Consider the following 9,652-nt stretch of genomic DNA (forward strand, 5'->3'; position numbering starts at 1 on the left):
TCTTTTTAAAGTCCCAGAGGAGTTTTATTTTTTGCAACACAGCACAACACAACAGTAAATTGTAAAGTGAGGGGTCTGTAAAAAATGTTCTAGTATGGATTGCTGCTGCTCAGGCCAACCATGTCCTTTTCCAAAACATTTTGTTCCATCCCTCTTTTTCACCCTCACGCGTAAGTGTTATGTATGGGGCTAGTGAGTACACTCACTCCTCATTGGGCTGTTTCCCCCACCCCTTCATTTTTTCCTCAAGGCATTTTGTTTCGTAGACTCGGCAAACCTGCTGGTACCAACTTCTAGGGCGTTGATGTAGTGGCGGAGCTTCATGCTCCGGCACCGGGGGTGGAGAGGAGGTGGGGGCGGGACACCCAGCGGGGGGGCCGTCACGATGGCACCCTGGGGATCGCGCTGCCGGGGGCAGTGCGCTCTCCCTGCACTCCTCTTCCTCCGCCAGTGTGTTGATGGCTGTAACTGTCAGAACCAGTACAAGGCAAAGAATACAATGGTGCCCCCATTCAAAGCCAGCCAGACTAGCAGTTAAGCCTTAGTCTGTGTATATCCTGTATTGCTGCCCCTCCAAAATCTGTCACCTGAGGCAGCTGCCTTATTCTGGCTAAAGGCAGGGCCTGCTCTGCTATTTTTTGTGGTGGGTTGTTTTAATATAGGTTTTAACAAAAAAAATCTCAAATTTGGCAGAACTGAAGACGCAAACAACTTTGAAGCCCTTCAAATCACAAAACCGCCTATTTAAAACATTTCACACTTTGCAAAATGGGTTTAAGAGTTGCATTGGCGAAGATCAAAACTAGGTGAAAGTATGCTTAAGTAGGGCAAAGCATGCCAAGCTTTGGACAATGAAAAAGTCAACATACAAATTAGGGGCAAAGTCCTTCACATTTTAAAAAGTAAACTAGTAGCTTGTAACATTTTTCTGAAAAAATAAAAAAAAAATAAAGGGCATGGGAACTTCCTGCCACTCTGTCACCATATATTATCCCAACTCCATTCTAAAAGCTGCCTGCAGTTTTGCAGCCTGAAACCTAAAGCCTGCCAACGTCCGAGAAGAGAAACTTTGGCAGACAGTTTCTTGCAGCATAGCAACAGAGAAAAGCTACCAAAATTCTATGCAGTCATTGAATACCCATGAAGTTGATGCTATGTTTCCACAGAAACACAAATAATCCAATAAATATCAGAATCTTTGTCCCCTATGAGTTGCAAGGCCAGAGTTTGTATTCAGAATTAATCCCATTGAACTTCATGGACAAATGCCTAAATAAGTAAACTACAGCTTTGACATACTTTTATGTGAAGGACTTTGGACCTAACTTGGAACAGGAGAAAAAGTAGGAAGGGAGGCAGAGACAACATCAGGATTCTGGTGGACTGGTTCTGTGTTACTTTGAAAAAATACTGCTTTTTATTAGGATTCATTCCATCTCTCATTTGCTGTAGGGACGACTTCAATAAAAAGGAGGTACAAATCTAGCAATTAAATAACAAAGAGACATTGTTAGGTAAGTTAGATGTACATGGAAGAGTATAGGTAAGATAGTATCTTTTGAGTGCAGCTATGCTATTCACACGCCAACTTATACTCTGCACACATGGATTACAAATTTGCTTTAAAAAGCCATATTCAGGGTGGTGATGCATATAAACAGATATAGACAATGTAATATCATCCAGATGTTTGGCTACAGGTTCCAGCAGTACCAGCAAGCATGGCCAGTGGTCATGGGAATTTCAGCCTAACAATCCTGGAGGTTGGCTAGCCTTCAAAAAGGAAGTTTGAGAAATCTGGCATAGAAATAAGAGGACTATAATTTTCTAGTAGGGTTTAAAAGACTGCACAGGTCTCAAATAATCCAGTTCTGCTTACTACCACCAAGTAAAGGTAAAGAAGGAAAACGGTAACAGGATTATACAGCATTGTTAAAACAAATGGAAAAGAGCCACTTATTTAAACAAAACAGAATTATTCAGTGCACACTGGACCTACAGAATGTGTATTGCTTTCACTATAACTGAGCAGTTTCTTTCCACTCTGCTCAAAGGGGGCCAGTTACAAAATTTGCTTTATTAAATAAGTTTCAGGTAGGTGCATAGAACGTGACATTGGAATGCAGTCATCCCTCCCTGTGTCTGGAACAGACAGAAATTACCACACTCCTATCATGTTTAAGAAGAACAAGGCTGCTTCCCTTGCACTCAGACATTAGACACAATGAAGTCGGTCAGAACACAGAGCCCAGGTGAAGCAGTAAAACCCCCTCACGGGAACAGCCTCTTTGAAGAGATGGAAGGATTTCTAGCTCCATACTTCAATGACGTCGCCAGACTCCATCCCTAACTCTTCAGGGGTGCAGGTTCCTGCCAAACGCTGTCCATCAAAATAGAACGCAAGTTTGCATCTGCCGAAACCTTGGGCTTTACGGTAGTGACTCATAAGTTTTTGCAATGGCTCCCACTGCAGGAACAAGAGAGAAGGACAGCTGCAATACTGCCCCACCAACACCAAGTAGCCCTCTGCCCCCAAACCACAGTCTCCTTACCCTCTGGAGGGTAAACTCCATCTGGGAGCTTTTGTCTTTCCCTTGCACCCGGAGCTGAAGGTTTCCAGCATCACTGCTCCCTTGGCTAGTCGTCTCCACCACACAATCTGGAGGAAGTCCACATTACATTGATACACAACCAGCGAGATCAAGACAGCAATCCCCCCACAATGTAATCCTCAATTCCATTGTAGGGTATATTAGGTTGAGAGGCACAGACTGACCCAGCATTATCCCATGAGCTGTATGGGGATTTGAAGCTGGGTTCTCCCCAATCACTTCCGACCACTAGATCACAGATTAGCTCTCATAATGGAAGAGCAGGGTCTGGGAACAAAGCAGGAGAACAGGAGCAAGGGGTCCATTGGGAGCGGAAGAAGAAGAAGAAGAAGAAGAAGAAGAAGAAGAAGAAGAGTTTGGATTTGATATCCCGCCTTTCACTCCCCTTCAGGAGTCTCAAAGCGGCTAACATTCTCCTTTCCCTTCCTCCCCCACAACAAACACTCTGTGAGGTGAGTGGGGCTGAGAGACTTCAAAGAAGTGTGACTGGCCCAAGGTCACCCGGCAGCTGCATGTGGAGGAGCGGAGACGCGAACCCGGTTCCCCAGATTACGAGTCTACTGCTCTTAACCACTACACCACACTGGCTCTCAAGAAGGGCATCAGCATCCCCAACTCAGAGGACAAGGATGGCGACAGTCATACAGAGAGACTTAAGGGACTGAAGACCCCCCTGGAAACAAAAAAACCCACTCACTACTCACCGATTATATCAGCCACACCCAGGCCCAGTACACAGGGGGTGGCATCAGCGGCAAGTTCGCGATCTCGGAGTAGGAGTAGTATTCTGTCTTGGTGAACCTTCAGCGTCTGAGCCATGTGCTCAATCACTCGTTGAAGGGGTTCAGTCTATGGGGTGCAAAGTTAAAGGAGTGAGTTAGAAAAAACACCATATACCAGGAAAACCCTACCTGCTCAATTGCCCAGGGAGGTTGTTTTTTCCTTCTCTTCCCCAATTCCATTTCCTTTGTGATCCTTAGAGAATTTAAGCCCTGAGGGCAGAACTCTCTTACTGATTTTTATCAGTGTCTCACAAGCCATTTTTTGGCTGAAGATACGGGTAGAAACCCTTCAAACAGAAAACAAACATGTCTCAACACGTATTTATGTTGCTGCAGTAACATCCAGGTCCTGGAAAGTGGACATTTCCCAGTTATCACTATCATCACCATCTTCCTGCCTCCACAAGCCAACACACCCTTTTTTTTTTTTTAATTGTTTTCAATTATTCTCAGCTGTCTCGGAGGCCAATAGTCAGGAAGAAAAGTGGGGTGTTAATATTTTAAAAAAGTAAAGATCCCATACTATTCCCGAGAATCACAAAAACATTCACAATTTTAAGCAGGGCTATCAGGAAAAGAGCCATGAAATACTTGTAACAGATGGGAAAGAACAAAGCAGTGGCCAGGCATTTTGACTGCAGTATATAGACTAGGAAGGTAAAAGGTAAAGGGACCCCTGACCATTAGGTCCAGTCGTGGACAACTCTGGGGTTGCATCGGTCATCTTGCTTTACTGGCCGAGGGAGCCGGCGTACAGCTTCCGGGTCATGTGGCCAGCATGACTAAGCCGCTTCTGGCGAACTCCCAGGGTTTCAGGCAGGAAGTTTCTCCCAATCCTTCCTACTTGGAAATGCCAGAGATATAAGGTGGGACTTGCAGCATGCAAAGCAGATGCTCTTCCCCCAATGGCAACTCACCATCTGAACAGAAACTTTGTAGAGATCAGCCCGACACCGGATCTTTAGCACCAATTCCTGGGACTCGGAGGGCTCAAGCACATCAATCAGGATCACATCATCTCTGAGTTCCTCATCTTGCAAGCTTTTCTTGGCAGCTGAGAGGGAGGATGTCAGATTCCTGAGCTTCTGATGGAAGTTTCTGAGGAGACAACGGAACAAAAAGAACCCCATAAAACAGGTGGGAATAAGATACCTACATCGCAAGCATACCACCTTAAAAAATTAATCACCATAAACCTTTTGCTGAAAGTAGTTCTGAAAGCCACAAGTCGTGAGTTAGAGGACCAGACCACTGACAGACCAGATTCAAAACATGTCTCTGTCATGGATGATCTATGGGGAACTGGGCTGAGGCATTCTCTGAGCCCCATCTGTTAAATATGTACAGGACAAATTAGCTTAGCAAAGGTGTTCTGGGGACATATACTGTTAGGACTTGGTTAAAAGAAAGAGATGACATAAAGCAGGGATGGGGAGACCTCACCTATGTTTTTTGGCTTCCACCAGTCCCAGGCAGCATGGCTAAAGGTTAGTGTGGATGGAGGAAGCTGTAGTCCAACAGCATCTAGACTAGAGGACTACAGGTTCCCCAACCCCAGGACAAAGTTTTGTAAACCTGAGACACATAGTACAACATATTTCTTTCACTGATCTGCTTGGCTTTATGGGAGTGGACTCTAGCTAATCTAAGCCTCCCACCACCAAGAAACCTGTCTCTCCTTCCCCTCCCAGAAAGCCAAATCTCTTGCAGAGTACAAGAAAACAAAAGCTGGCACAATACATGAGCCAGCTAAATGCACAAAAAGTGGCTTTAGACAGGGGTCAGCAAACTTTTTCAGCCCACTGTCCCTCAGACCTTGTGAGGGGCCGGACTACATTTTTTTTGGGGGGGGGGGGTATGAATGAATTCCTATGCCCCACATATAACCCAGAGATGCATTTTAAATAAAAAGACACATTCTACTCATGTAAAAACACGCTGTTTCCCAGACCGTCCACGGGCCGGATGTAGAAGGCGATTGGACCAGATCCGGCCCCCGGGCCTTAGTTTGCCTACCCATGGCTTTAGAAATGTCTTGTGCCTGCCAAATCAGGGTGACAGGGGTTTTTATAGATCCCAATCCTCCCCAACAAGCCTGGAAGGCTTCTCTTTCTCTCCCCCTGCCACACCCCAGCACCAATCCACAGAACCCCACTCCCCTTCCAGAGGACCCCAGATTCTTACTTAGCTCCATGGCGTCGTTTCCTGAGCTGCGGTGGAGGTGGCGGTGAAGGGGAAAGAGCTTTACGTCTGTTGAAGGGAGAACCAACAGAGATATGGTTTTAATTGGGAATTCCAGACCAGCTGGTTAGAGGAAGAGAAAGAAGCAGACCTCTTTTCTTGTTCCACTTGCTTTGTAGGAGCTTCTTCCCCCTCTGCCTCTTCCTCATCTGATGTGTCAATGACTTGGGGTTCAGAAGACAGCACTGGGATTTCAACGGGCAGTTTCAGAGACTCAGGGAACAGATGGAGACTGTTCTGAACCTGTCAAGGGGGGGATGGGAAGAGAGAGAGAGAGAGAGAGAGAGAGGAAGGACAAAAAACAACTCAGTTTTTCTCCCCGGACACTTGGGCAGGCAGGAAGCAATACTGCTAAGCCGTTTAGAAAAGGACAGTGGATTAGTTTCTGCAAAGGTAGGTGCTAGGACATCAGGGTTCAATCCAGCCACGAGTGTGTTGGTAGTGAGGAGTGGAGGAAGAGTCTAAATCAAGTAAGCAAAAAATAGGGAATCCCTGGAGCTATTGGGAAGTGAACTAAAATTAAAGCACTCCTGGGTTCTCCTCCTACCAGCACAGAAAAAGAAGTTGAGCAGGCGAGAACAGGGTGGGGAGCATGCTGCCTTATGCTTGGGGGGGGGGGACTGGATATAATAATGCTGTAACAACAGCGAAGGCAGAAGGGTTAAGTATTTTGCTTCCGTCATTCACTGAAGAGAAATGAACCTCCACTGAAAGCCTCGAGAGCACGACTCCAATGCAGTTAGCTTTCTTTCCTCCTCCCTCCTCGACCCCTTTTCCTTTCCCGCCTTTTCAGGTTGGGCTGAGGGACTGTCTCGCCGCTGACGTCTGCAAGCCGCCCTGGCAAGTCTTCCTTTTCCCTTTCGGCTGAAGGGGAGAGAGAGAGAGAGAGGCGCCCCCGCCGCGCGGCACTCGCCTTGCTGGAGTAAACGGGGACGGCGGCCACGCCGAAGTCCGCGGGGAGGATGCGGCGGCGCTTGATGGGGGGCTTCCTGGGGGTCCCCTCCGGCTCCGAGTCGCTGCTGGAGCAGGGCCCCACCTGCAAGAGGCAACGGGGAAGTGAGGCGGAGGCGCCACGCGAGCGCGAAAGGGCCCCACCATCCCTAAACACAGACCCCCTTCCCTCCCGCGCCTATTTACCGTCTCCGCCATGGCAGCGGCATCAAGCGCTCTTTATTGGTTTTGTTTGACAGCCCGCCCCGATTGGTCGTCACGCCCGACGCCTCTGTCCTTCACCGCCACCACCCAATAAGGTTTCGAATCAAGCCGCCTCTTCCGCTGCAGCGCGCAAAGAATTCTGGGAACTGTAGTTTTCCTTGCCCTGCTTCTCCCGAAGTCTTTGGCGTTGTTGTTGTTGTTGTTGTTGATTCCCTCCAGCTGTTTTGGGACTACAATTCCCACCATCCCTGACCACTGGTCCTGTTAGCTAGGGATGATGGGAGTTGTAGTCCCAAAACAGCTAGAGGGCGAAGTTTGGCCCTGCCTGATTTAACGAGCTGGAAGAAACCTATCCGCGAAACCTTAGAGAATTGCTTCCAGTCAGTGTAGACAGTACTGAATTGGATGGGCCAAGGATCTGACAATATAAGGCAGCTTCCTATGTTCCTTTGCATGTTTCTCAGGCTAAAGTGGACATAGAGGTTAATGCTAAAACAAGTAATGGAATAAAACTCAATAAGCACACTGAGCCAAAGATCAATATTCGATAAATAACCACAAACTTGATTATAACAGTTTGGTGCCCGTGTATTAAAAGGTATCAAAGGCTTGAATGTGTTTCAACCTGAAATAGTCTTTTTAAGCAGAAAATTGTACCATAATTTTAAAGCAAAGCCACACCTGCAGGTTATTAGAAAACCCATAATAAAAGAGTAACTTCTGTAGTGCCTTAAAAAATGGACACTATATATATTATTGCTCATGTCGATGAAAAGAACATATGTCAACTTATATGGAAATAAGCATGCCATCTAAAATCGGATTGTCTGTTGTTTTTGAGGAACCACGCCTAAATGCACTTCTGTCTATGTGCATATTAGTGTGGTTCCTCCTTAAGAACAATAGACCCATGAATTGAAAGTGGTAATGAAAAGGGATACAGTCCCATGTGGGATCTACATAAAGAAGAAATGTATAAATAAAATCAGAGTCTTCTAAATATACTTAGAAATACACAACTGAAAAGCAATAGTAATGTTTACACACTTTAGAAAGCTAAAATCCTCGAAAAATCAGAATTAAAACTACCGGGGAGTGCCACAGCTCAGCAATAGAGCATCTGTTTAGAACACAGAAGGTTCTAAATTCAATCCCTGGCATCTCCAGGCAGGGCTGGGAATATTCCTTGTCTAAAATCCTGGGCAGCTGCTGGCTTCCAGGTGGAAAAATCAAAATTAGAAACAGAATTGTTAAAACCCAATACTAAGAATCTGTCAAGAATGTATAACTTGCTGCTGAAATGGAATACTCAAGATGAAACGGTAAAATCGGCTATGATTAAATGGGCACAGGACGTAGGACATAACATTATGTTTGCTGACTGGGAACAGTTATGGACCACTGGTATGAAATTTACGGCATGTAATGCCTTAAGAGAGAATATTATGAAAATGATATACAGGTGGTACATAACCCCAGTCAAGCTTGCGAAAATCTATCACTTGCCCGATAACAAATGTTGGAAATGTAAAGAAACTGAAGGTACATTTTTTCACCTTTGGTGGACGTGCCCAAAGATTAAGGCTTTCTGGGAAATGATATATAATGAATTAAAAAAGGTATTTAAGTATACCTTCCCTAAGAAACCAGATGCCTTTCTCCTGGGCATAGTGGGCCAAATGGTGCTAAAAAAGGATAGAACATTCTTTATGTATGCAACAACAGCAGCAAGAATACTCATCGCAAAGTATTGGAAGACACAAGAACTTCCCACGCTGGAGGAATGGCAGATGAAACTTATGGACTATATGGAATTGGTGGAAATGACTGGCAGAATTCGTGACCAGGGAGAAGAGTCGATGAAGGAAGACTGGAAGAAATTCAAAGACTATCTTCAGAAACACTGCAAAATTAAGGAATGTTAGAGTGATGTTGGATTGAAAATAAATGGTTTCCAGCTATACAGGTTAAAGTTAAGGATAGACTAAGATTAAAGATCAAGATTAAAGATGTTTAAAGAAATGGAAATTTGATAATAAAAGGGAAAAATTTAAAGGTATATGACATTAAGAATAAGGATTATGTTTAAAAAAGTTGAAGTTATATATTTTAATATTTTATTAAATTAAAGATTGGGTTTAAAAAAGTGGAAAAGAAACTGCTGGACAAATAATGTAGATTGGAATACAAAAGAGGGAGGTATGAGGAAGTCTAGAAAATAAGTAATATAAAATTGGGAACGGAAAAGAGAGTTTGTTTTTAATTGTTATGTTTTGTCTTTTTATTGTTAAATTTTGTATTGTTTTTGTGTGTGTGTTGTTTTTCTTTTTTCTTCGTTTAAAATCTTAATAAAAAATTATTTTAAAAAAAAAAAAAAAATCCTGGGCAGCTGCTGCCAGTCAGTGTAGACTGCACTGAGCTAGATAGACCAATAGTCTGACTTGGCATAAGGCAGTTTCCTTTGCATGTGAAAACCTCAGGAGTAAACAGAAGGACTGTGATGCTATATGTTAGTAAGTTGGTTCCAAACCTCCCAGGTATTCTGCTGTCAAAAAGCACTCTTGAATACTATTCAGGGCTGAATCTCAGCATTTGACAGTGGGAACGAGAGTTGTGCTTCAGTTTTGAATAAACCCTAGGATTTCAGACATGCCACTCACTGGAGAAGCACTAGTTGCTTTTCTCAGCAATTTATCAAATGGCCTGATATTATTATCTGAGTATGAAGGAACAAAATATCACAGGGGGAGAATTTTGCTATAATGTGCATGCCCTCTAGCAGGGCTTCGCAGACTTCAGGGCTGTGTCTGTTTTTTCTTTTCTGTTCTTAACTAGAATTCCAAGCTGCACTGACTGACTCCA

The 9,652-nt window shown here is 44.5% G+C and overlaps 1 protein-coding gene across 2 annotated transcripts; it reads right to left on the bottom strand.

Moving 5' to 3' along the window:
- Positions 1–6,879, bottom strand: NFATC2IP (nuclear factor of activated T cells 2 interacting protein). Of its 2 annotated transcripts, XR_013978495.1 has the most exons (9): positions 6,773–6,879; positions 6,549–6,671; positions 5,727–5,878; positions 5,579–5,644; positions 4,312–4,492; positions 3,317–3,461; positions 2,553–2,659; positions 1,016–2,467; positions 1–928 (listed from the first exon to the last, which is right to left on the bottom strand). XR_013978495.1 is itself a non-coding variant. In XM_080976287.1 (8 exons), exons 1-8 carry the CDS (start codon positions 6,782–6,784, stop codon positions 2,309–2,311), a joined length of 945 nt encoding a protein of 314 aa, XP_080832413.1. In that variant the 5' UTR covers positions 6,785–6,879; the 3' UTR covers positions 1–2,308. The 2 variants fall into 2 exon arrangements, 1 of the variants encoding a protein (XP_080832413.1); XM_080976287.1 differs by having other exon boundaries at positions 1–2,467.
- Positions 6,880–9,652: the final 2,773 nt, after the last annotated feature.

This window comes from Podarcis pityusensis (genome assembly GCF_964106645.2).
Source record: "Podarcis pityusensis genome assembly, chromosome: 13".
NCBI classification, from domain to species: domain Eukaryota; kingdom Metazoa; phylum Chordata; class Lepidosauria; order Squamata; family Lacertidae; genus Podarcis; species Podarcis pityusensis.